This window comes from Calidris pugnax, unplaced genomic scaffold, assembly GCF_001431845.1.
Source record: "Calidris pugnax isolate Ruff unplaced genomic scaffold, ASM143184v1 scaffold332, whole genome shotgun sequence".
NCBI lineage: Eukaryota > Metazoa > Chordata > Aves > Charadriiformes > Scolopacidae > Calidris > Calidris pugnax.
This window is the reverse complement of record NW_015091053.1, coordinates 3,890-29,043: the sequence shown is the minus strand read 5'-3', so window position 1 is coordinate 29,043 and position 25,154 is coordinate 3,890. Positions and strand designations below refer to the sequence as shown.

Below are 25,154 nucleotides of genomic sequence, written 5' to 3'. Positions count from 1 at the left end.
TGCTGATGGTGCACTTAATCCCACTGTCCATGTTGCCGAAAAAGGTGATGCCAACAGCACCAGCCCCAATACTGACCCCTGAAGAACACTTGTCACTGGTTTCCACTTGGACATCGAGCCGTTGGCCACAACCTTTTTAATGTGGCCATCCAGCCAGTCCCTTATCCACTGAGTGGATCATCATCAAATACATGTCTCTCCAATTCAGAGACCCCCATGTCATGTGGGACACTGTCAAATGCTTTGTGGAAGCCCAGGTAGGTAATGTCAGTTGCTCTTTCTTTATCCGCCTTTATCCAACATCGTTACAGTAGGCCACCAAATATGTCAGGCACAATTTGCCCTTGGTGAAGTCATGTCGGCTGTCACCAATCACCTCCTTATTTTCCACGTGCCTTATCAGAGATTCCAGTAGGATCAGCTCCATAATCTTGCCAGGCACAGAGGTAGAGACTGACTGGCCTGTAGTTCCCTGGGTCCTCCTTTTTCCCCTTTTTGAAAATGGGGGTTATGTTTCCCCTTTTCCAGTCATGGCAGCCTGGTGAAGTTTCCACTGACTTCTCAAATACAATGGAAAGCAGCTTAGCAACTTCATCTGCCAGCTCCTTCAGGATTTCATCAGGTCCCATGGACTTCTGTACCTTCAGGTTCCTTAGAAGGTACCTTCAGGTTCCTTAGAAGATCAGGTTTGAGACCATCTCCTACTGTGGGCGGTTCTTCAATCTCGTAGTCCCTGCCTTTGCCTTCTGTGACTTGGGCGGTGTGGTTAGAGCCCTTACCGGTGAAGACTGAGGCAAAAAAGTCATTCAGTACCTCAGCCTTCTCCATATCCTGGGTGACCAGGTCTCCTGTTTCCTTCCAGAGAGGACCCACATCTTCCTTAGTCTTCCTTTAATCATATATATAGAAGTTTTTCTTGTTGCCCTTGATGTCCCTGGTCAGATTTAATTCTATGTGGGCTTTAGCTTGCCTAACCTGGTCCCTGGCTGCTCAGACAGTTTCTCTGTATCACTCCCAGCCTACCTGTCCTTGCTTTCACCCTCCTTTTTGCTTTTGAGTGTGTCCAGGAATCCCTGGTTCATCTATGAAGCCTCCTGGCTTTTTTCCCTGACTTCTTTATCGGGATGACAAAGACTGCTGAGCTTGGAGGAGGTGATCCTTGAATACTAACCAGCTTCCTTGGGCCTCTCTCCCCTCCAGAGCTTTATCTCATGGAAACCTACCAAGCAGATTCCTCAAGAGGCCGAAGTCTGCTCTCCTGAAGTCCAGTGGATTGAGCTTGCTGTGAACCATCCTCACTGCCCTAAGGATCTTGAACCCTACCATTTCATGGTCACTCAGCCAAGGCTAACCTTGAGCACGACATTCCCACTAGCCCCTCCAGGTACAGCATAGCTCCTCTCCTTGTCTCCTCTACTACTTGGAGAAGGAGGATATCATCGACACATTCCTGAATTGCCACAGATACTGGGATGGTTCAAGTCCCCCATAAGGGCCAGGGTCTTTGAACACAACCTTTGCAGAAATTTTTTCTGATGTTAACACAAAATTTCCCATGTTTCAGTTTGTGCCAGCTGCCTCCCGTTCTCTTCCTGGTACCACTCAGAAGAGCCTGGCTCCTGTCCTTTAGTCCTCCCATTGAGAAGGTCCCCTGAGGCTCCTCTCCTCTAGGCTGAACGTTCCCAGCTCACTCAGCCTCCCCTTACAAGGGGACTGCTGCAACTGCTTGATCACCTTACTTCCTTTTATATCTTTAAAACATCTCCATGCCCCTTGTTTTACTTCAGTTGCTAATTTTAATTTCCTCTGCTTCTTGATTTTACCTAGTCCCACTTATTAAGCATCATGGTAGTGCAGAGGACTCAAGTTTGCTGCCAGAAAATCTCTTACAGATAAGACGAATTTGTGTACATGCTTGTCACTGGCAGAGCAGTTTGAATTAAGTTTCGGGAGCTGCTTACTAAACTAAGAGCTGTGCCTTTCCTTGTGGGAGCTTTACCCAAATTTTCTAAAAGCAGAAATTTAAGGTGACTAAAAATGGTTTCTTTCCCCATGCCCCACTGTAACACTTTCTAGGCTACAGTAGTAACTTTGGTAGCTGAAGTCTCCCAACCTTATGAAGCTCTTCTTGCTCTTGCAGCCCCTTATGTCTCAAAGCATTTTGTAAATTGCACCACTGCTCACACCAAGCTTGTGTGACTTAGGCAAAGACTTTTGATCCATAATAATTCTACATTGCATTTTAGTAGCAACTTCACTTGCCTTTATGCTTTCTTTAATATATAGCTCCACTCCTACAATGGTGCAACCTACTCTGCCACTTCCATATAGGTCACGTCCTGACATTACAACGTCTTCTTGATTAAATTCCTGTCACCAGGTTTTGAACAGCTGAATAAACCAGTGTACCCATTAGAAGCAGGCATCTCTGTTTTCTGTCTTCATTTTCAGGCTTTCAGTGTTAATAGCACTGGCAATTTTGACTTGATATTGCTTTGTACTGAACCTCATTTACGTTATTCTTGCTCTTTCCAAACTTTCAAGTTGTAACCTATTCTTCTTTCTAAAGATTTTGTAACCTTGTTTTAAAGGAGAAGGCACGCAGACCTACGTACAACTCCACACACATTGGGTTTGCCCCTATCTTTACTCTACATACCCCTTATCTTTTCTAGTTCAAACACCAGCAGGCTGGTTCTGGTTTGGTTGAGAGGAAGATCACCCTTTCTGCTTAACTGCCTTCTTTCCCCAAAAGTTTCCTAACTCCAAATAAACCAAATCCCCTTTCACTGACATGCCTTGAACCATGTGCCGATACTGAGTGTCCCTGCCCACAGGAATGTTGTTATATTTCCCCAGTATTCTTGTTGTGCAGAGTTTTTGATTTTTGGTGTCTCACTAAGTTGTTGACTTTTTAAGTGTCAGGTGTCCTTCTGCACCATTGGGTAACAAGCTAATGCTCAGCAATCCTTCCGAGTGTGCACACTGGGGAGTTACCTGCGTCTCATACACTCCCTCGATGTCCGGAGCAGAGAGGTCTGCATTGATTTCATTGATGTGCTCTTGGTACATGTCTTCAGAAACGGAGTATTCATACAGGTTGTAAACCAAATTTGAGCGGGGCAGGATCCTGTTCACCTGTCAAGGCAAGGGACATGCATAGCAGGGCATGTCACACCATGCAGCATCACTGCTGGGAGCTGTGGCACTTCCAAGGGCTGCAGGGAGCTGGGGTGTGAGCCAGCCCAGCTCCCAGTGCTCCTGTCTCCTAAAGGAATGAATGGTTTATGCTCATGCTTGTTACTAATGCCCGCAACAGAGAACCTGCTTTCTGGGCAGGCTGGGATTAGCAGAGGGACCAGATGAGGTACACCCGTGGACTAGGAGAGTGAGACTCTGCAAAGCAGATGCTTGCAATATCTGCTTGCAGCAGAGGTGAAGCACCTTATCTCACCACAAGCAGCTGTCTCCCCTTCCAGAAGGGGCAGATCCTCACCTTCCTGTAGGCTGTTCCCTCCTCTGGCTTTGGGACACGCTGGTTGACGTAGAAGACCCGGGGGATGCTCAGCCTGATGCAGTGCAAGTCGCTCCCGATCACTGCCCACAGCCTGAACAGCCCAGGCTGGCTGGTCTCGGCGATCTGCAGGACACGGGGGTACAAAGTTTGCGTTATCAGGGAGATCCAACTTAGTGGTTAGATCAGTGGTTATGTCTAAGCTGCAGAGCACTTTGTGGATCTATATCACACAGTATCACAGAATGCTATGGGGTTGAAAGGGACCTCTGGATATCATCTAGTCCAACCCCCCTGCCAAAGCAGGTGCACCCAGAGCAGGTTGCACAGGAACGTGTCCAGGCAGGTCTGGAATGTCTCCAGAGAAGGAGACTCCACCACCTCTCTGGGCAACCTGTTCCAGGGCTCTGCCACCCTCAAAGTGAAGAAGTTCCTCCTCGTGTTTAGATGGAACTTCCCATGTTCCAGTATGTGCCTGTTACCTCTTGTCCTGTCACTGGGCACCCCTGAAAAAAGACCGGCCCCATCCTCCTGACACCCTCCCTTTAAGTATTTATAAGCATTGATCAGATCCCTCCTCAGCCTTCTCTTCTCCAGACTAAAAAGACCCAAATTCCTCAGCCTCTCCTTGTAAGAGAAATGTTCTAGGGCCCTCATCATCTTTGTAGCCCTCTGCTGCACCCTCTCAGCAGATCCCTGTTCTTCTTGAACTGGGGAGCCCAGAACTGGACCCAGTGCTCCAGATGGGGCCTCCCCAGGGCAGAGCAGAGGGGGAGGATGACCTCCCTCCACCTGCTGGTCACACTCTTCCTGATGCCCCCCAGGATGCCATTGCTGGCTCATGGTCATCCTGTTGTCCACCAGGTCTCCCAGGTCTTTTTCCTCAGAGCTGCTCTCCAGCAGGTCACCCCCAACCTCTCCTGGTGCAGGGGGTTATTCCTCCCCAGGTGCAGCACCCTACACTTGCCCTCGTTGAACTCCATTAGGTTTTTCTTCACCCAACTCTCCAGCCTGTCCAGGTCTCACTGTATGGTGGCACAGCCTTCTGCTGTGTCAGCCACCCCTCCCAGTTTAGTGCCATCAGCAAACTCGCTGAGGCTACACTCTGTCCCCTCATCCAGGTTGTTGATGAATATATTGAACAGGACTGGACCCAGTACTGACCCGTGGGGAACACTACTTGTTATGGATGTTCAAGTGGACTCTGTGCCACTAATCCCGACCCTCTGAGCTCTTCCTTTCATCCAGTTTTCAATCCACCCCACTGTCCATTCATCTAACACATACTTCCTAAACTTACCTATGAGGATGGCCAGTTAATGGCCACAACGAGAGCAGAGGGCTTAAAGAGTCATCTTTAAGAATTCCCATGTCCTCCTACTGTCCCAGGGCGCCATGGAGAAAACTGTCTGGCTAAGGCTGACCAACTAAGTCTAGCTGACCCTTGATGACAGCCAAATTGCTCTCATCAATCCCATCTCAAGCTTGTGCTTGCACAAGGGCTGCCTGCAGCTCTTGAAACCTTTCTGGAAGATGAAGTGGGTGACAAGGGGCTAGGCTCAAATGGCCATGTGTTAACAGGGACTTGTGAAACCCCCTGGGTGGCACCACCCTACCTCTACATTTGTACATTGGCTGCTTCCAGGCATCACTGGAAGTTTGTGTCCATTACAGGCCCACTGGGCCCAGTGCTGAGCTCTGCAGTACAGGAGAGACATGGACATACTGGAGTGAGTCCAGCAAAGGGCCACACGGATGAAGAGGGGACTAGAGCATTTTTCATGTGAGGAAAGGCTGTGAGAGCTGGGACTGTCCAGCCTGGAGCAGAGGAATCTCAGGAGGATCAGGAAGTGAGAAAATGACAGAGTCTGGCTCTTCCCAGTGGTGCCCAGTGGCAGAACCAGAGGCCATGGGCACAAACCAGAACACAGGAGGTTCCCTCTGCACATCAGGAAACACTTCTTCCCTATGAGAGTGACCGAGGACTGGCACAGGGTACCCAGGGAAGTTGTGGAGTCTCCCACCTTAGACATACTCAAAAGCCGTTTGGACACTGCACTGGGCAACTGGCTCTGGGTGGCCCTGCTTGAGCAGGGTGTTGGACCAGACAGACTCCAGAGCTGCCTCCAACAGCAGCCAGTGTTTTCGTGGTTCTGTGACTGCTGCACCATGCTGCCCAAGGGCTGTGAACTGGACCTGCCCCACTGGCAGATCTATACACATGTCCGAGATTCACCATCAAGAATGACCACATGGGCTTTTGTTTCCATACAGATGTGTGTGAGCATGAGGCTTCGCAGCCCCAACTGGCCTCCCCAGGGTTAACATTAGGGTGGCACTGGGGTCAGCAGTCTCTGAACTTCACCATTTGACGACAGCCAAGTGTAAATTCCAGGCTTACACCCCAGGCTGCCCACTGTGGCACACTCCCTCCCCAGTACCTGCACAATCTGCCAGGGCAAGTCCAGGATGCTGCGTGCTGTCCTGCGCAGGTAGCTGCTCAGCCCTTTGGAGAGGGCATCGCGGACAACTCCTCCACCTGCTGTGACCCCACCATCCTCCACACGTCGCCTCTTCCGCCGCTCCCGCCGCTGCCGAGCCTGCAGCTCCCACTTCTTCTGGTGGTAGCGCAGCCAGACCAGCCGCTCTTCCTGAGTAGGGAGACAGTGCACATGAGTCAAGCGAGAAACCAGCACAGGCTTCCTGGCCTCCCAACACTGCTCCATACAGCTGAGCCCTCCATCCCCCAGCCCCACATCACGTTCCTGCGCCAGCTGTGAAGCCACCACCACACCCTTTTCCCGATCAGTGGTTTTATTTCTCCACCTCCTGGTTATATGTCTCCTTGTAGCCCTGAACCATAGGTGTGCAGAAGGCCTGCTCCTGGCAGCATCCAAAGCTGCTTAGGTGGACGAGCATGGCCCCAGGGCATCTTCTGCTCAGTCTGCTTCACCTACCTTGGTGGTGCCCAGGGGTGGAGGTGGACCCAGGATCTCTCGCCAGGACTGGGATAGCTCCAGGTCCTGGGACATCTGCTGGCTTTCCTCTGCTGCAGGGACTCGCTTCCGCTTATTTGTGATGGGAACCAGCGGCTGAAGGGTCTTGGCAGACCCAAAGTCCTCTATGTCACCAATCTGTGAGTTTGGTGTCCCCTCTGGGGGCTGGTTGGTGAGGACCTGAGGGCACAAGGACAGCAGGAGGACATGGGTTGCAGAAGAGCCCCACCAGCACAGCCAGCACCTCTCCCTCACCCTTTTTACCTGTCTCTTGCCTTCTGAAGTGAAGAGCTCATTGATTTTTTTCTGTTTGTACACATCGTTCTTCTCCAGGAGTTTCTTGTGGAGCCAGTCTGGGTGCCGGACCCGTGGCACTGGGTTCTTTACCTGGAGAGCATCTCCAATTCACATTGAGTCCCCCCGACCACAGTCCTCCTCCTGCCCCACCACTGCCCTGTACCTGCTGCAGGGCTGCAGGAATGGTGATGATTTTCTGGATGGTGCTGCCCAATCTCTCGATGTAGTAGTCCCAGTCCAAGATCTGTGAAGAGGGCAGAGCAGCGTGTAGCAAAGAAAGCTGAGCAGAAGGCCACGAGAAGCAATCAAGCATCTCCCTGGGACCTCCGCCCCCAGCACTCAGCTTTGTGAGCACAAGTAGCCACTGGCCAGGTCGCGTCTCCGAAGGGACAAGCCCTTGTCCTGGAGCAGGGATGCTCCACTTACCGCACGAATGTTGAAGTCCTGCAGCGAGGGGCTCTTCAGCCATTTTCGGAGGTAGTGTTTGCGCACACTGGGCTCTGCTTGGAAAATGGCGAGGGGGATGGCCCTGGGGAAGGCAGGGAAGCGCTCATTACCCACCCGGAGCAAGGTCCTGGCATTACACGACCCCTCTTCCAGCCTGCAGAAACCCTCCAGGCTTCTCCTCCCACACCTGTGAGGCCACTGTGCAGCAGTTCTATGGCATTACCCATTGCTAATCTTGCTTATGGTCCGAACCAGCACTTGGCCACACCACACCAGCTCACTCACCTCCTGCTACCCTGCCCTTCCTCCGTTGGTTGCCCCCACACTGCCAAAAGTCCTGGCTCCTCAAGAGAGGGTTACCTCTCAGTGACTGGAGACCCTTCTGGTTTCTTGGAAATGATGAACCGGCAGCTCAGTCCCGCATCCTTCACCATCTGGTCCCCCAGGAACTCTGCCAGGCGCTTGGCAGTGCTGATGGAGGTGGACTTCTGCTCCCCATAGTCCTCCAGCTTGCGCGACATGGACCGGTTCTCCGAGATCAGCTCAAACAGCTCTGAATCAGGCATGTTGGCAGCCTGAAAGGTAGGAAAAAAACCCCAAAGCTAGAGAGAACCTAATGACAAAACCTTGCTGCTGTCAGATACAGGGAGCACCTACACCCAGTTAGTGTGGCTCTCTATGAGGAGGCTGGGAATTGCTCCCTGCTGCAGCTGCCAACGTGACATTGAAAAAAGGGAGCGTGGGTTTGAGGCTTGCGTCGATTTATGCCACGGCTGGGCTATGGCAGCACTGCTTTGTGATGTCACACAAAGTAGTTGGGCTCACCAGGAATTTGTTGTACAAAGTCATTGCAAATTGGAAGGCTCTCACCCCCCAGTTTCTTGCATTTTCTCTGCTCTCCCCAGTTACTGTATAACCGATGCCTCTGTTTCTCCTAAAACACTTCACACACAGCAGCTCCATCATTTTTTGCATCAGCAAATGCCCTTAGCCAAAGTCCTTGGTGAATGAGGGCCACCACAGCAGCTCCGTGAAGGAGATAACTGGAGAAGGCCACCACTCACTCAGAGTTGCAGCTGAATGAACAGCCCTTACACTAAAAGACACTAAAACCAGCAGCCTTAGAGAACGAAAGCAGCAAAAAAAGATGTGACTGTCAGAAGCACAGTGGACCACCTACTTGGTGCAAGTGAAGTCCACGCTCCCCACAGTGCCTGATCATCTCTGATACTTAGGCTCCACCTCGGGAGCAGAGGTGCTGATCTGTGCTTACCTTGCTGTAGAGCACATCCAGCCAGTAATCAGCCACCTTGGCCACAGAAGCATAGACCTCCTCCAGGGTGCTGCCTTTCAGAAAGGCTTCAAATACAGAAGACTGGAATATCTTCACCAGCTGCAGCTCTCCCCGGCGCTTCACCTCAAATCCCTTCAGCTCAGCCAGAGACCCATCTTCATTGAATACTGCGTACCTAGGAGACACAGCACGGGCAAAAACGGGCCTGCGCCAAGGAACATGCCCTCCAGGATCCCGCTGGTGTCCCTCCTGTCAGGGCACTCCTCCCTGTGCCACCACACCACCATCCAAAGGGTTCAACAGAGCCGTGGTGCTCAGCACTAGGATGATCTTGGAATATCTACACCTGCTCTACCGGCTGTCTCAACTTGATCTGCAAAAGCACGTCAGCTCATGCCCTGGCTCCTCCACAGCGACTGGGAGAATGATCTTAATTGCACACAAGTAAAGGGCAGGAGGTGAAAGTCTGGGCAGGGAAATGGAAGAACATATTAGGTTTATTATTAGAGGTTTAGAGAGAAGAAGGAAACTTTGCCAGCTCAGATGCCGGCAAAGGGGTTCAGAGAAAAGAGGATGTAGTCATGACATGACTATAGGAACACTCCTCCCTCTCTTCTTTTATCTTGCCTTTTTTGTTTTGCATTTCACATCCCTGCCCATTATTTCTGTGTTCCTCTAGAGTTTTTCTTGAGACATCAGCTAAGACAAGAGGGGGGATACTCAAACCTACATCACTTTGCCAGCCCTTCTCCCACCTGACCATGTTCCTGTGGGCACAAACTTCTCTTCCTCCACCAGTGATGGTGCCCACTAGCCACCTCCAGGCTGCTTTGGTTGGAAAGTGACCAAGAAATAAATGCATTTGCTAATATCCCCAAACTACAAGAAACCAAGAGGGCCTGAGATAAGAGTCCCATGAGCAGAACCTGCTCGATGCTTGGCATCATCTCAACTCCTGTGGTAGGAGATGCTTGCAGAAAGGCACTGACAGGAGACGGTGATGCTGGAGCTTGTCCAATGGGGCATTAAGCACAAAGCACAGAGCTGTAAGGACAGAGGGTGCTGGAGGGCAGTGACAGCATTTCTTGGAGCCAGACCCAGATCCCTAAGTCTGGCTCCTCTAGCTAGTGGCTGCTACTGCTCTAGCTCGCTTTCCTGTTAAGGAGGCTGCAGAGAAATCAGTGAATTTTGAGTACAACTATCCTATAATGTGACAGTAATGGCAGGATCTGTTCCTTCTTCCAGATGGAGAAGGAAGGGGAAACACCTAGGAGAAGCATTACTGGAGGTCTGTGAACTCCTGAGAGATGGGAAGGCAGGAACTGGTGAGTTTAAACAGCTTAGGTTAAATATGATTTGGTATGGTAAGTCCTCAGAAGGAAAGCCAAAGTTCTCCACACCTCACAGCCAAACAAGGAAATCGTATCTGGTCAGCCACTTGGAGAAATGTTGTTTTGCTGTTATCTTCCAAAATTTACTGCTATAGTATGACACTGGAGGCAAGAGCATAGCTGGATTCAAAGATAATCTGGTGTAAGGAACCATTTAAAGCCAGTGAATCACGCATGCTGCCAGCTCCGGGGACAAGGACCAATGTGCCCCACATGCATGAAGAAAGAGAGGTCCTCAGTCTGTTTCCCGAGGGAAGTGATAATATTTCAAGCTTTGGAATCTCACCTTTTTTTCAGCTTCTTGCCCTCCTCTTTGGAAGCTGGGAGGATCATGGCCAGGTATGGTCCATCCACTTCAAAAAAGATGCTGTTCTCCGAGCGTGTGACATAGGTGAGAGAGGCTGGGTCCTGCAGTTCTTGGTACTGATTATTCGTGAAGCCTTCCTACGGGCGAAGCCCCAGGAGAACGGCTTCACTCAACAGCCAGGCTGGTTACACCAGGAGGTGCCCCTCAGGCACACCCTGCCTAAAGGGATCACTGAGCACCTCTCTGAAAGCTATAGCACAATTTAGGGCTCAAAAATCAAAACATATGACCTGCCTGTTGAGAAGAAAAATGCTTTGGACCCTAAGATTATATTCTCTTGTCTTACAGAAGCTAAAGCAAGCAGAGGATGGGTTTGGACCTTGCCCTAGCCTGGAGTCCCAGCCTCCACAGGTGACCAGGCACCAACCCTGGCCTCTTACACACGACCCTCCCCGCTACAGGGATATCTGAGCCTCTCCCTCTGCTCAGGTGCTCTCCAGGGCAGAGAGAAGCTGTGCAGGAAGCAGGTCCATCAGCTCCAGTGTCCCACTCACTATGTGGGAAGCAGAGATGGCAGAAAGGTCCCTCCTCCCGTGTCAGTCCTCCACCTCCTTTTTCCCAGGCTGCAGAGCTGGCCTGAATGGCCATAAGACTCACCTTCACCAGGATGTTCAGCATGGCACCTGGGTAGGAGATTGTCACCTTTGGCTTCTTGGCATTGGTTGACTTGATGACAAAGTTCTCAGGGAAGCTGTTGGGGAGCACACACCAAATGCCATCAGTATCCAGTTCCAGAGGTCTCCTAAGGAAGGAAGGATGGTCACTGTCAGGAGAAGCACGGAAGACAGGTGAGGCTCAGCTTTGTATCCCCCATAAAGGCAGAGGTAGCCTTCTACATCCACTCTCTGGTCCCTTCTGCAAAGCAAACCCTCATAATACAAAAGAATAACCACAGCAGTGGCAGAGATCTGAATCTCCAACATTCACTGCGGAACGCTCAGGCGTTTAACATGCTCCCACATCTGTCTGAGATGCAAATGGACCTTTCTTCCCCAGGTCAGCACATACTCACCCAATCTGCTCAATCAGTTCCCTGGCCTGGGTGATGATATTTGCCCCCGTGAAGCAGACGATGCCAGCCATTTCCATGGAGTACCAGCGAGCTCTGTGAGCAGAGGTGTCAAAGAGAAGAGCATGAAGTGCTCCCTCCCAAACCCAGCTATGGAAAGGGCAGGAGGACCTCCAGAGGAATAAGGGCAAAAACCACATCAACACTGTCCCTCCATAGATTGTTCTCCTTGCCCTAGTTACAGTGCTTCAGAAAAGCCAGAAACCCACTAACAGACACGATTCCCATCAGTTACACCCACCACTTAATGTCTGGCAAGAGTCTCCAGGATGAGAAGTCATTGGCAGAGGAGAGTGTTACCAGCTTCACCCTGGTGCTTCAGATGGAGGTGAAGCAAGTGACAGCGTCCAGAGGACAGTCCTGGTTTCCAGAGGTCCTCTCTGGAGGACCCCAGCATCGCCCTGCGGGCAGACTCACCCTTTCCGCATGACGTAGCCATAGAAAGAGTTGAGAATACACTTGTGGGCCAGCTGCAGGGAGTCATACAAGATTTCCATGTTCTTGCAGCGCTTCACTTCAGAAGCATCTCCTATCTCCACTGCTGCTGACAGTTTCTTCTTCCACACCTGCAAGCCACAGGTACAGTCAGGAGAATCCCGCACATCACTACCACTATCCAACTGGCTCCTCCTCAGCCCCAGTATAGCATTGCAATAGCATTGCCAGAAACTAGTAGCATCAGCTAAACAGTCCTCCTCCTCTTGCAACAGAGGAATTGGTCAGAGGCACTTTGCCACAGGGTAGGAGGGACCTGCAGCACCCACTGTAACTCTGACAATCAGAATTCAACCAGCACCAGCAGCACCGCCCACATCAGCTGTGCTGCGCCTCGTGTGCGCAGGCAAGAACTGAGTACACTGCCTGCAGCAACTGATAGTGTCTGGCTACACAGCAGAACTGCCTGCCAAGAAAAACTCTCCGGGCCAGCTCTGTGATTCGGGGCAGGAAAGGCACCAGGGAGTAACCACAAAGCAGACTCCCATGGCTTCATCACTGCCTTCAACACCCTTCAAGAATAACACACCCTGGTCTCCTCTAGCACAAACCTCAACCAGCAGAGAGCTAGAGCATCCTCCTGGACTCAACTGTTGGTTAACCCAAGGTCTAAGACCTTGCTTCTCAGCTTGTCTCTTTTCTCCAAGTAGAATGCCTCAGACTGAACCCAGCAGATCAGATATATCAGAACAGAGACTGGCTGAGGATTTGCTAAACCCAGCGAAAACTGAAGATGCAGCTTTGTTTCCAACCACACCACAGAGGCAGTAAATGCTGTGGCAGCAGCTGCCGAAGATTTGGCAGTGAGAAGGCACAGCTCTCAGAAGCTCCACCACATCCTTCTTAAATACAAAGGCTGAATGGAGCAATTCTTTAGGCATCAGGTTTTCAGTGAGGAATGAGAGCTTGCAGCCTTGGCAAGGCAAGTTAAACCAGGCTTGGTACCTTGTGCAGCCCCTTGAACTCGTAGCGGCGGTCCCTGAAAGCTCGCACTGTGTCCACATAGAAAGAGTTCTCTCGTTGGCAGATGGTGGTGACTCGTTCTTCCACCTTGGTGACGTGGATCTTCTTGTATGCCTTGCGGCAGTAATCTAATCAAGGGAAGAAGTACGGGGAACTTCTCAGGGATGAGTGCCCTGCTACAGACAGAGGGATGGGCACAGTATGGAGAGGGAAACATCCAAGCATCGCCCACGGGTGAGTGGGGAGACAGTCCTAGTGCAAAGGGAGGGGAAAGAAGATACCAGCACAGAGAGAAGCAGCCCCTTGTTATGGAGATGTAGGGGCAGGTAGGAGAAAAACTCATTGTGATGCATGTACTGCCTGTCCACAAACCCAGGCTCTGCCCCCAGGCAGCTGGATGATTCTGCTGAACAGTATCACAACTGGGTGACGGGATGTTATATTTCCCTTTCACCAACAGGCTTTAATCACAGAATGGTCAGGGTTGGAAGGAACCTTTTGAGATCATCTAGTCCAACCCCCCTGCCAAGGCAGGGTCACCCAGAGCAGGCAAGTTTGGAACCTCTCTGGGCAGCCTCTTCCAGGGCTGTGGCATCCTCAAAGGAAAGCAGTTTTTCCTCATGTTGAAATGGAATTTCCCATGTTCTGATTTGTGCCTGTTGGCCCTTGTCCTGTCATGGGACACCACTGAGAAGAGTCTGGTCCCATCTTCTTGCCACCCACCCTTTAGATATTGATCAGCATTGATGAGATCCCCTCTCAGCCTTCTCTTCTCCAGCTGAACAGCCCCAGCTCTCTCAGCCTTTCCTTATAAGAGAGGCGCTCCATTCCCTTGATCATCTCCGTAGTCTCTGCTGGACTCTCTGTAGCACTTCCCTGTCCCTCTTGAACTGGGGAGCCCAGAACTGGACACAGTGCTCCAGATGGGGCCTCCCCAGGGCAGAGCAGAGGGGAAGGATGATCTTCTTCCACCTGCTGGCCACACTCTTTCTCCTGCATCCCAGGAGATCATTGGCCTTCCTGGCCACAAGGGCACATTGCTGGCTCATGGGCCAGTTGTCCACCAGGACTCCCAGGTCCCTCTCTGCAGAGCTGCTTTCCAGCAGGCCATCCCCTAATCAGCAGCTTCCCAAAAAATGGAGACATTCATATTTAACCTCAAATCTATGGCTCTTAACAGACAAAAGGAGAAATGCTGACACAGGCACTGGTGCCTGGTCCCTCTTCGGAAGCACATAGGAGCCTGCTGGGATCCTGGAGAAGGTCCTCCAAAGCATGGTCTGAGAGCAGACCCAGTCTGAGCTAACCCCACAGCTGTAGAAAGCAATTAACGGTGAGCACCGCTCACAGTCTAGGTTGCAAAACACCACTCCAGATTATGATGTTGATTTATCGTTTTGGTTTTTTTTTTACCTGCCAGCCGCTTTTTCTCATACTTGGCTTGTTCTTCCCGGGAGAGCTCGTGGAAGGCACGGGGTGGTCCCTCAGGGGACAGGGGAGGGAACTTCTCCGACTCCAGCTGCTGCTGGATGCGGTGATACTCACTGCGGCTGGCCGGCACTGCCGAGGAGGACAGCTATCAGTTTCCCAGGAGAGAAGCAGGAATTCATCTTCATCTCTCGGGACTGGACTGCGCGGTGCTCACTGTACTTACTGAACTCTCCTCGCCACTGCCAAGTCATGCGGCGCTGACAGTTGGCACCTGGCTTGTTGAAGTCACAGGCAGCACACGTGGCCTCATCCACCATGGCTGAGGGCTGAACGCAAGTAAGAGACACACAAGTGTTAGAGTGGACAGGCCTTCAAATGACACCTCAAGCCAGAATAGGCGCTGGGTGGCAGAAGAGCACAGGTGTGAACATCAGAGATGGCACTCAGTGAGTTCTCCTTTCTGGAGCCTTTCAAGAGCACAATACCCATAAAAGCAATAGCTGTTTTTTGGGGAATAGTCCTAGCTAAAGTTGTACCTCAGCCTCTGTGGACCTGGCATCCACGGCAGCTTGACTGAAATTTCATACCCAGCCCTACCTGATTCCCCTGCCCAGAGCAGAAAGTTCTGCCCTTGTTGTCAAGGGGTTCCAATCAGAGAGACCACCCAGGTCATCTGAAAGAGACAGGAGAGACACGGTTGATGTTACCCACCTGCAACCTGTTGGTCAGAATGATGTTTGGGTACATGGCACCCACATCTAGATGGTAGATAAGGGGACACTCAATTCTGTTTGGAACATCCTTCAGGGCATTGAGTTTGACCTTGATTTCATCACAAACCTGTGGCAAGTCAAAAAGAAGTGAAATTCAGACAGGAGGGAGTTAATGAGTGAAATACTTGTTGAATTTGGTCTTTTACTCCTGGATCAGGAGGTCTGCCACTGACCCTGGGGAAGGATTTAAAGGACCAAAGGAGCAGCATCAGGGCGTCCTTGACCATCGGCACTTTAGGTTTTGTTTTGGACCTCCAAGGTAGGCTTTATCTGTAGGACTATGTGGAAGTGAGAGCAGCTACTTCCCAAAGGTTACGCAACCAAGGACCTTCTCAGTGCAAATGAGTTAATGGAGACAACAGCAAAGTCCCCAGTCACTAACTGATGATGTCGTCCAAGAAACTTCAGACTTGGCTTTGGATGGGGGGGACCTGCACTTTGTAGCTTATAAGAAGCAGGGAACAATAGGAACATGAGTAATTGGGGTATCTGAGGGGTCTGTCTTCTCACTAAATCCATTTTCAGCTCTCTCAGAGCTTTGCTCCTGGTTGAACCTGCAAAGGGGAAAGCAGGAACCACATCCCTCAGCCAGGTCAGAGGCCCCAGATCCCTGGGCTGGGCTCCAGCAGCTGGGCAGAAGGGCGCTGGTTGGGGCTGATAGAGGTGGTGGCTGGTTATTACATACCTCAACACCATCTGCTCTGCAGGTGCCCATTGATGGGCTTCTTGGTCTTTATCCATAGAGCATAAAATGAACCTAAACAGGCACTTTAAAGCTGCAGCCCCAGCCTGGCAGCTCAGCCCCCCCTGCCAAACCCAGCCATGCCACAGGCAACACACCTCCTGGAAGTTGGTGACTTGATCCAATGGCAAACCCTCCTCCTCCTCGATGGCGTGCCGCAGCGTCTTCTCCACGTGCTGCACCAGGAAGTCGAAGGCAGCAGGATTCTGCAGGGGCATGGGGACAGCACTGAGGCCACAGGCAGCCATCCCTGGCTGCAGGCTGGCAGCTCCTGCCCTGCTGCCCTGTCCCTGCCTGACCTGGGGAGCTCTAAGCATGGCCCTGCAGCAGTGGGGCAGCTTACTGAGGCACGGGCAGGGTCCAGACCACTGACAAGAGGTCAAAAAAATAAAAATAAAAATAACACAATGAAAGAAAGAGACAAGAGCAGCTGAAGAGCAGCCAGTTGCATTTGTGGTTGGTAGCACAGCACCTCTCGTGGCTGCATGCTGACTGGTGCAAGGTCCAGAGATTCAGACTTAGCCCAGATCCTTTTATACACCCAGTTTGTGCTCCCTGATGATCATTCACCAGATGATATTCACCAAAACGTTCTGCACTAAGTGCAATGCATTGCACAGCAGAGTGAAACCACCTCTGAAGCCTGAAGCCAACAGGTGTGAAGCAGGACAAGGGGGGAGGTGATGGAGACACCAATGTGAACCAGAAACGCGTGAAAGATGCCCAGGAAAGGTTTAGAAGAACCTTAGTTTGGGTGGTAAAAGGACAGAGGGAGGACAGGACCCCCAAGGGGATAGAGGCATATCTTCCAAGAACCACTGGTTCAAAACCAAACCCAAAACCCCACTTCACCAATCTCCCTTGCTGTCAAGAGGGTCTGGCTTGCATCCAGTATGTGACACATGTCATAGAATCATAGAACACCAGGCTGGAAGAAGCCTCAAGGATCATCTGCCTTTCTTGGCAAAGGGTCTAGACAAGATGGCCCAGCTGAATCTTAAAAGCGTCCAATGATGGGGAATCCACCACTTCCATGGGGAGACTATTCCAATGGCTGGTTGTTCTCACTGTGAAAAATTTTCCTCCTGTGTCAGTTAGAATCCCTCCTGGAGTAACTTGTACCTATCACCCCCTGTCTTTTCCACATGACCCCTTGTAAAAAGGCAGTCTCCATCTTCTTTGTGGCCACCCTTTAAATACTGGAACATGGTGATAACGTCTCCCCTAAGACTTCTGTTGACAACTTGCTCTCTCAGTGAAGCACAGATGGCCACTTGGAGGCCTCCTCCCATCCCTTCCCAGCCAAGCACCATGCAGCTGGTTCTCCTAAAACATGACAGGTACTGCCCAAGCCCAGCAGGGACAGAGGAGATGCCACCAGCAGAGGGTTATTCCCCACCACCATGCTCCCCAAGGACAAGGGCCGGCTGCATGGTCTCTTACCATTTTGAAGCGGCAAGGTATGTCACTGCGGAAGACCCCAGACTCCAGCGCTTCCACATGGCCTCCCACGTACGTCTCTGAGTCCAGCACATGGCCATCTTCTGTAAGTTTGTTGAATTCCTGCTCCTGCTTGTTGGGGAAGATGATGTTGGCATGATAGGCTTGAACCATCAGCAGCGCCTCGCACAGTGTCCCAGATCCTTTTCTTAACACCTGCAGGAGAGACATAAAAGCTGGTTTTAAACTCAAAAACAGTACATTTAGATTACCTATAAGGAAGAAATTCTATACTATGAGGGTGGTAAGACACTGGAAAAGGTTGCCCATATCATTTGTGGATGCCCCATCCCTGGAAGTGCTCAAGGTCAGGTTGGATGCAGCTTTGAGCAACCTGGTTAGTGTCCCTGCCCATGGCAGGGGGTGGTTGGACTAGATTATCTTTGCAGGTTCTTTTCAACCCAAATCATTCCGTGTACTAGTGCTGGTGGCACAGCCACATTAGTGAGCTGGATGGCATCAGCTGGTGACACATATGGAACCAGGCAGTGGGTAGTGCTGCAGCCCACAGCAAGGATGATGGAAGCAAGTGAGAAACCAACACCAACTCCTTCTTGTTGGCCAGAAGGAAAGCAAGCTATAGACAGTGCAAAAGACCTCCCGACCTCTGCTGCCATCATCTTCTGACACTACTCTATTGTCAAGCACCTTTGTAAGTGAAACCAGGTAGGGGCAGAGGGACGTTTCCTTCATGCTCAGACAGCTTCCTAACCATCCTCCCTATAGCTCACAACAGCCATCAGCAGACCTGGCTTTGCACAACCATGACCACAAGTAACCTTGGCTGAGCGTGGAGCATCAGCCACTTTCTTGCTCCAGCCCTGTACTGCCAACCTGCAGGCCTCTTGTTCTTCAGTAGCTCTTGTAACACCCCAGGGCTGTGGAAAGGAATAGCCTCCAAATCCACCCACCCTCCCTGACAGATGGGAAAGTGCCCAGGCAGTGGTGCTCAGGTCTGTGGCCAGAGTGTCCCTGCAGTCTGGGAGACGTGGCTCTTGGCCCAGCAAAGAAATCATTGTTTCGGGAGTGCACCCACCTCATCAGGCTCCATGGGAATGATGGTACACAAGGCGAAAATGAAAGGATGCACGTACTTCATATACATGTAATAGGTAGCAACTGCGTCGGACACTGAATAGGTGGCCAGGGTCTGTCGAGGAAGGGTGAGAGGCAAATTAATTCCAATTACATGTGACAGAGCAGCTCAATGACAATAATCTTTCATTGATTCCTGTTGGGCACGCTCATATCAACAGGAAGAAGAGAAAGGCGTATTTCTCCATGTCCTACGTTGTGAAGAATAACCTGTTAGCTTCCAAAGACATCCTGCTCTAGCTCTAATTGCACAGCGATACATCAGCTTTGAATGAGAAGAAATGGGGGGGATGAGCTCATGGCACAGATGTTGCCCCATTTGACAACCAAGAGGCTGCTCCAGGGCTTCAGCAGAAATCCCCTGCCTGTGGCACCTGGACACTAAGCCTATTTCTTGTCCCTCCAGCAAATCATGGGTCTTCATGGTGTTTCTCATCTAGGTGGTGCCTGCCACCTCACATTGATATAAATATATACAGAAAATACACAGTGCAATGCCAGTGCTAGAACCACTTCAAAGAATATCCTGTTCTTTCTCCCCACAAGCTCAAGTGCTTCTAAGGCATTGGCCATTTGGGGAGACAGATTGAGCTACTTTGAGATTGAGCCACTGCATTGAGCAAAAACATTTTGTAATACTTTTAGCTAAAGATTCAGTCATACTGCAGCTGCTCTAGGCTTGGTTTCCAATTGCTCAGAGGAGATATGTTACAGGGAGGGGATACCTGAGGCTCCTCCGTAGCCATACGGCACATCTCTTCAGGGTCCAGCTCCACTGGATCGTAACCCAGTTTTGCTTTAGCTGCTGCTTTCAGGTTGTGACTTCCCACTGGAAGGTAACTGTCTCTCTTCACCCACCTGGACAAAATAATGAAAATACCAGGATTGTGCAGAGAAACCAGCCCTGCTTTTTCAAAAGGGGCTCAGGCTTGCAAACAGGACCTCAATTGCAAAGGAGACCTCTCATTGAGGACAGCCGAGAGCCGAGCATCCAAGCACAGTGGCTTAGGAGGCTGCCCAGCTTTACATATCTTGCATCTCTACCAATGCACTTAAATCCCAACCAGGACAAACCCAGCTATCCATACCACCACCACCGCTCAGAGTTAACACCTTCCAACTCCCTCAGTGGGTTTAAGATAAACATTTAACCACTGGAGGAGACACCATCAGGACTGCAAGGACTCTCCAAAGTCCAGACACTGCTTCAATAGAGGAAACCCACATAAAAGCCCCAACTTCTCTCTCTCTCCCATGCATGCACAGTGTGCTCTTTCCTCTTCTGGCCGTGCCAGGAGGCTGCTGGGTTAGGATATGGTTCCTTCCCCACTCCAATGGCCTGATCTTAGCCCACCCCTTCTCCACTCTCCAAATCAGAGCTCAGACACCTGAGGACAGACACCAGCAGGCTGCAGGGAGAGAGGCAGTCCCAACAGCCCTTCATGACGAAGGCTTGGTAGCTTCTGCAGTATGCAGAGTGCCAAGGGGAAGTAGCACAGTTGAACAAATGGACTATCACACCAGCCTAGGGAGGTGCGAGACACGAAAGCTTCCAACAGTCAAAAGGAGAACAGCATTCAAATACAACTGTAGGTATTTTATATAAATTCAAGAGATAAAGATGCAGCTATATGGCAGAGTGGCAGCATTTGGTACCTTAGACAGTCCATGTGGATGCACTGGGATGCTTTGTACTCTCCCTGGCTGTCCTTCTGAAACCCAATTTCCTGATACATATCAATTCCATGAGCTGCTGCTCTTGCTTCCACAAAGGGCCTGGGGAGAGAGGCAATGAGAACAGAGGGAACCGAACATTTCCCTTCATCTCCAACAACAGCTTCACAACTGCTTTGTTACAAACTACCTAAAGAATTTTTCTTGCAACTTATCTGTGATATCTGGCCACGGGAAAACTTCATGCAGGACAGAATTGCAGCATGACCCAAGAGGTGAAGGTGTTTGCATCCTGCACCAGGAGTTGAGAGCATGTGGTCCCTCTCCCCTTGCTTCCTGAAGGCTCGCCTACACCCCTCTCCCTGCTATCTTCCAGGTCTCTTTCGACCCTCTCCCTGCTCTCCCAAGACTGCACTCACCCATACACCAATGTTGCGCCACTGACAAGGCTTTAAAGCAGCTCAGGCAGCTCAGCCAAGTGGAAGGGACCCTACAGAAGCTCATACTTCCAAGCCAGTGACCACAGGACTTGGTGAGGTGCTCAAACGGGCCAGTCGGCATGGATCACACACTATCACCACAGTGTGAACCATGGAAAGGTGTCAAGGTTGATACCTGACCCTGCCCCGCAGCTCAGGTGACACCTTGCCAGCTTGGTTTTCATTCCTGATCTTACCAGTCAAAGAAGTCTCCATTGTACGTGACGATGATGGTGGGTTTGGTCTCCTGGACATGCTCAAACCACCTTTGGATTAAATGAGCCTAGGATTAAACAAAAGAGATATACATATATATATATATATATATGTATATGTAGTAACTTCATCTCCTCCACAGAGAGATGGTGGACACCATACCATTTACTCCACCTTTCCCCTTTTCCCCTCTCCTTCCCACCTAGCCCAAACCTGACATCTCTTACCCTCATTACCAAGAAACAACAGCATGACCAGCCCTGCCAGAACCGCCGCGCTCCCCAGCAGAGCAGCCTACCAAGCTATTAGCTCTCTTTGGCCAACAAGAGCCTCAGGCAGGTACCTGCCCACAGGTTCTGCTGGGCAGAACTGACTTACTTCATCTGGTTCATTAAAGACACAAAATGGACCCTCATACTCCGGCTTGGGAGTAAACTCAAAGTCTTCAATATCCTCAGAGACGATCTCCCTGTTTGTGATCAGGTAGCCCTAGAAAGGTGACAAGGAGTCAGTTAGGAGGACTTGGCTTGCAGGCAACCCGAAAATGCTGTCCAAACAATGAGACATTTTCCTCTGAAAAGCCAAAGCTTCTGTCAAGGGGGAACAACTGTTTGGGAGTCATCTGTTGAACCATCTGGCCATCAGCTAAAGAGGTCATGGGGAGAAAACATGGGACAACAGAGTTGTCCCAGTGCTCTCCAGGTGACTACTCCTCCCTCACAGGAGCACCAGGAACCTGAGTATCATGAAACTAAATATTTTATCATCATTCAGACTTCAGTTTTATTTCCACAGCCACACACCAAGCAGCCAGCAGCAAAGAAAGTCTGGACTGAGCTGGGTTGGAGGAGAAACGCTGTGATGCTCCCCAGATTCATTGCTGGAGCATGGACGAAACTACTCTGCTGTCCCTTACCTGCCCATCAATCATGTAGGAGATCATCATGATCTGGTCTGTCTCTGCATCAGGAAACTTCAGAGGGAGTTTAGTAGTTTCAATGTCAAAGGCAAGAACGACAGGATCCTGAGCAGGACCAAATCCATTAGAAAATAGTCTAAAGCTGACTTGAAGTTAAAGAGCGATTCCCATTGAGCCCAGCAAGCGAACCAGACCCTCCCCCAGTAATCATTTTACTGCTTTATCAACTCCAACATCCCTACCCAAGCCCAGAAACAAAGCTTTCCCCCTGCACACCACAGTGTGACAGTGGCAGCGCATCTGAAACCAGCCCCTTTGTGGGGGAATGCCAGCCATGCTCCCCAACAGACCCACGCTCACCGGTCGCTCCACTAGGTCATCTCGGCGGGTGATTTCGGGGGGGTAGGTGCTGCCCCGGTACCGCACGTTGTACCAGTGAGCCTGTGGAGAGGAGGGCAGGCAGGGCCTTATGGCAGGGCCAGCTCCTTGCGTCACTTCTGTTGGGCTGCTGGGGACAGGGCTGTGCGAGTTATGTGCAGCCCAGAACAAAGGCTCAAACTGTAGCTGTGCATCATTCATTTAACTATTCTGCATGTCATTACCAAGAACGCAGCCCAGCAGTTCGACTAAGCTTTACACATGAACTCATTGTCATCAAAACCTTTGCAAAGATCCTGGAGAGACAACGGTTGCACCCTGCCTGCCCTTCAGGGGTACGGCAGCAGGAAAGCGAAGATCTTCCAGCTTCCCTATTCCTTACTCACCACGTGGATCTTCAGGTCGATGGAGAGGCGAACATGGTAGGGTACGTCGTACTCCCGCATATCCACAATGTTTTCCATCTGGTTCACAACCTTTCTGGAGGCCCCTTCCTCATCCGTGCTCAGGACACCTCCGCTCAGGGCGCTGCAGGGGCAGAGCCACGCAGCCCTCACCCGAGCGCCGGGTACACCTCCACCTCCACCTCCACCGGCTCGGCCGCGAGGGACAGCCACCAGCACAGTGACACCCAGCAGCAGGAGTCAGGGACAGGAGAGAAGGGGAAACACTTCCCTGCCACACAGCCACCCTCTGCTCGAGGAGTCATCCCCGAGATGGACAGCACATGCGGTCCCATCGCTCCCGTCTAAATTCCCTTTTTCTCATGTTTGCAAGCTGTGTCTGCCCAGGAGCATGGGCAGACAAAACCCACACCTGCCTGTATAATGATTGGTTCTTATGGCATTTGATTTCTAAGTACGGTAACAAGTCTAAGGACAATGAGACAATCTGGGAAGCTCTTTGAACTGGGACAGTACGCCTTCCAGCTGAGCAGGGAGCGCTCATCTTTATTCTTCCTCAAGTTTCAACTGAAGTCAGACTTCACAGCCAGAAAGCCAGAGAATGGGGCCAATTTTTCATGTTTATATGCTGGTTGACTTCAAAAATAAAGTTTCTTTTTTTTTTTTTTTTCTGCCTGCAACTGTTTCCAATCTTGTAAATAAGTGTCTGACTTTTTATTTGTAGAAAATATTTTTAAAAAGTTTTTTTTTTTTTTTTTTTTTCTGCCTGCAACTGTTTCCAATCTTGTAAATAAGTGTCTGACTTTTTATTTGTAGAAAATATTTTTTGTGGTTTTTTCCCCTTCAGTCCACTTACTACTGTAAGGGTACTGGGAGGCACTGGGCAACCTGTCTCAGAAAACAGGGAATATATGTGACTGGAAGGCAAGAGGTACCACCACAAAACATCACATCCCGGGCGCTCTGGGGCCTCTCACTGTGCGGCACTGAGCTGACGACCCACCTCAGAGATGGGTGACAGAGAGGCATAGCCAGGGTCAGATCCCAGGTAGGACAACCCCTCTCTGAGGACAGCTGAGAAACAACCAAGGAAGTGTAGGTATGAAGACGAGGAAACTGACTGGCTGCCCTGAGAGGAGCTCCCACCTCGACAGCATGGCTGTGTAGACATCGCTCGCCTGGTCTCGCTCTCTGTTTTTCCTCACGGCAGGAGAGATCTCCTTCCGCACCTTCACCAAGTCATCCACCGTGTTGAAAGACAGCTTGATGTAGTTCCTCTTCAGGCCCACCAAGTGATTTGGCTAGAAAGCAGGGAGACAACACCAGCTCAGGGGGGATGAGTCCTGAGGGATGACCACAATAAGAGGGAGGGGAAGGCAGGCTAGACTGGTGCAGGTGGAGAGACTGGCCAAAAAAGAGGTGCCAATGGATAGAAGAGTCAAGCACCGACAAGAGACTCTGGTGGGCACATCAGCACAAGAGCTGCACTGGTTCACAGCAAGGGCCCGGCCAGCCCTACTGCCCGCGCAAGGAGGACCATGGGTGGTATTCACTTGGGGAAGGGGAGGAACAGCTGGTGAAGCATGAGCAGCAACCCTTTCCCACAGTACCCTCTCCTTCTCCAATCATTCTGTAATTCTCACAATTATGTCTCTTGAAGACACTGTGAAACAGCTGGAGAGGAATGTAAATACTACCGAGAAGCAATTAGCCATAACTAACCTGTTTCTCAGAGGCACCACAAGCAGCACTAGCAGACCAAAACCAAACGTGCTTTCCCTTCCCTACCCTGTCCATCCCTACTTCACCAGGTCCAAAGGAAATAAAATATGTTACTCAAGAGCACAGAGGGCAGAGGAAAACCAACCAGATCCAGGTCTTCTTTGGGGACGGTTTCCAGCTTCGCAATCTTCCCTTGGAACTTCTTGGAGATGAAGGAGGACACTTCTCGCTCGCAGCCCTGCCAAGAGACCCTGGGGCTGAGCAGTGTGGCTCTGTCCCTCGGGACAAGACCATCCTGAAGAAGGATGCCCAGGAGGTCTCGAACAGACCAGGGACCCGCTGCACCCCTCTGGAGACCTCAGTCCTCCCAGGGTCCCCTCCTCACCTTCTGGGTGGCGATGTAGAAGTAGGGCTTGTAGGGCAGGGCTACCTAAGGGAGAGCAGACGAGCGATGGCAGCAGGTCCCTTCGTGGGACCCCACACCCCACCCGGACCCCTGGGGACCCACCTTGAAGCGGCTCCCGTCCTCCTGGATGAAGTAGTAGTCCACAGCGCTCACCGACCGTCGATCCTCGTCCAGCACCTCCGTCTGTCCACGGGCATCACGGACCCGTTCGCGTCTCTCCACGAGACCCCTCGGGGCCTACCGGGGCCCCTCCACGGGGCACCACCCCGACCCCTGCCGGGGGCCTCCCCGCGGGACACCGTCCCCTCCCCCAGGCCTTACCGGGGCCTCCCCGGGGGACGCCCTGCCCCGGGCCCCAGCGTTTGGCTGCTCGCCCCCCGCCCCGCCGCTCCGTACCGGGTGCATGTTGATGAGCCAGCCCGTCCGCTCGCCGGGCTCCGATGGCCGCTCGAAGCCGAACAGCGCGTCCAGCCGGTCCGTGCGCTGCGACCGCTCCAGGCGCTTGAGAGCCGACAGCGCGGGGCCATCGTCCCTGCCAGACGCCGCGCCCTCAGCCCCCGCCGCCGGCTCCCGGGGCCCGCC

At 51.4% G+C, this 25,154-nt stretch overlaps 1 protein-coding gene across 1 annotated transcript in view; it reads right to left on the bottom strand.

Annotated features, from left to right (window-relative positions):
* Window positions 1-25,154, bottom strand: part of POLE (polymerase (DNA directed), epsilon, catalytic subunit) — a 35,022-nt gene that overhangs the window by 9,455 nt on the left and 413 nt on the right. The window contains exons 2-33 of the mRNA XM_014956611.1: window positions 24,969-25,139; window positions 24,675-24,755; window positions 24,552-24,596; window positions 24,312-24,404; window positions 23,591-23,745; window positions 22,427-22,568; window positions 22,023-22,103; window positions 21,660-21,767; window positions 21,122-21,232; window positions 20,725-20,810; window positions 20,031-20,150; window positions 19,100-19,232; window positions 18,316-18,429; window positions 17,223-17,435; window positions 15,878-15,985; window positions 14,976-15,104; window positions 14,488-14,590; window positions 14,247-14,393; window positions 12,816-12,961; window positions 11,793-11,941; window positions 11,319-11,411; window positions 10,904-11,048; window positions 10,226-10,383; window positions 8,528-8,723; window positions 7,615-7,829; window positions 7,234-7,336; window positions 6,971-7,051; window positions 6,775-6,897; window positions 6,472-6,690; window positions 5,956-6,165; window positions 3,497-3,640; window positions 2,998-3,138 (exon numbers count right to left, since the gene is read on the bottom strand). Coding sequence (XP_014812097.1) covers window positions 2,998-3,138; window positions 3,497-3,640; window positions 5,956-6,165; window positions 6,472-6,690; window positions 6,775-6,897; window positions 6,971-7,051; window positions 7,234-7,336; window positions 7,615-7,829; window positions 8,528-8,723; window positions 10,226-10,383; window positions 10,904-11,048; window positions 11,319-11,411; window positions 11,793-11,941; window positions 12,816-12,961; window positions 14,247-14,393; window positions 14,488-14,590; window positions 14,976-15,104; window positions 15,878-15,985; window positions 17,223-17,435; window positions 18,316-18,429; window positions 19,100-19,232; window positions 20,031-20,150; window positions 20,725-20,810; window positions 21,122-21,232; window positions 21,660-21,767; window positions 22,023-22,103; window positions 22,427-22,568; window positions 23,591-23,745; window positions 24,312-24,404; window positions 24,552-24,596; window positions 24,675-24,755; window positions 24,969-25,139 — 4,263 coding nt within the window. The remainder of the gene's footprint in view (window positions 1-2,997; window positions 3,139-3,496; window positions 3,641-5,955; window positions 6,166-6,471; window positions 6,691-6,774; window positions 6,898-6,970; window positions 7,052-7,233; window positions 7,337-7,614; window positions 7,830-8,527; window positions 8,724-10,225; window positions 10,384-10,903; window positions 11,049-11,318; window positions 11,412-11,792; window positions 11,942-12,815; window positions 12,962-14,246; window positions 14,394-14,487; window positions 14,591-14,975; window positions 15,105-15,877; window positions 15,986-17,222; window positions 17,436-18,315; window positions 18,430-19,099; window positions 19,233-20,030; window positions 20,151-20,724; window positions 20,811-21,121; window positions 21,233-21,659; window positions 21,768-22,022; window positions 22,104-22,426; window positions 22,569-23,590; window positions 23,746-24,311; window positions 24,405-24,551; window positions 24,597-24,674; window positions 24,756-24,968; window positions 25,140-25,154) is intronic.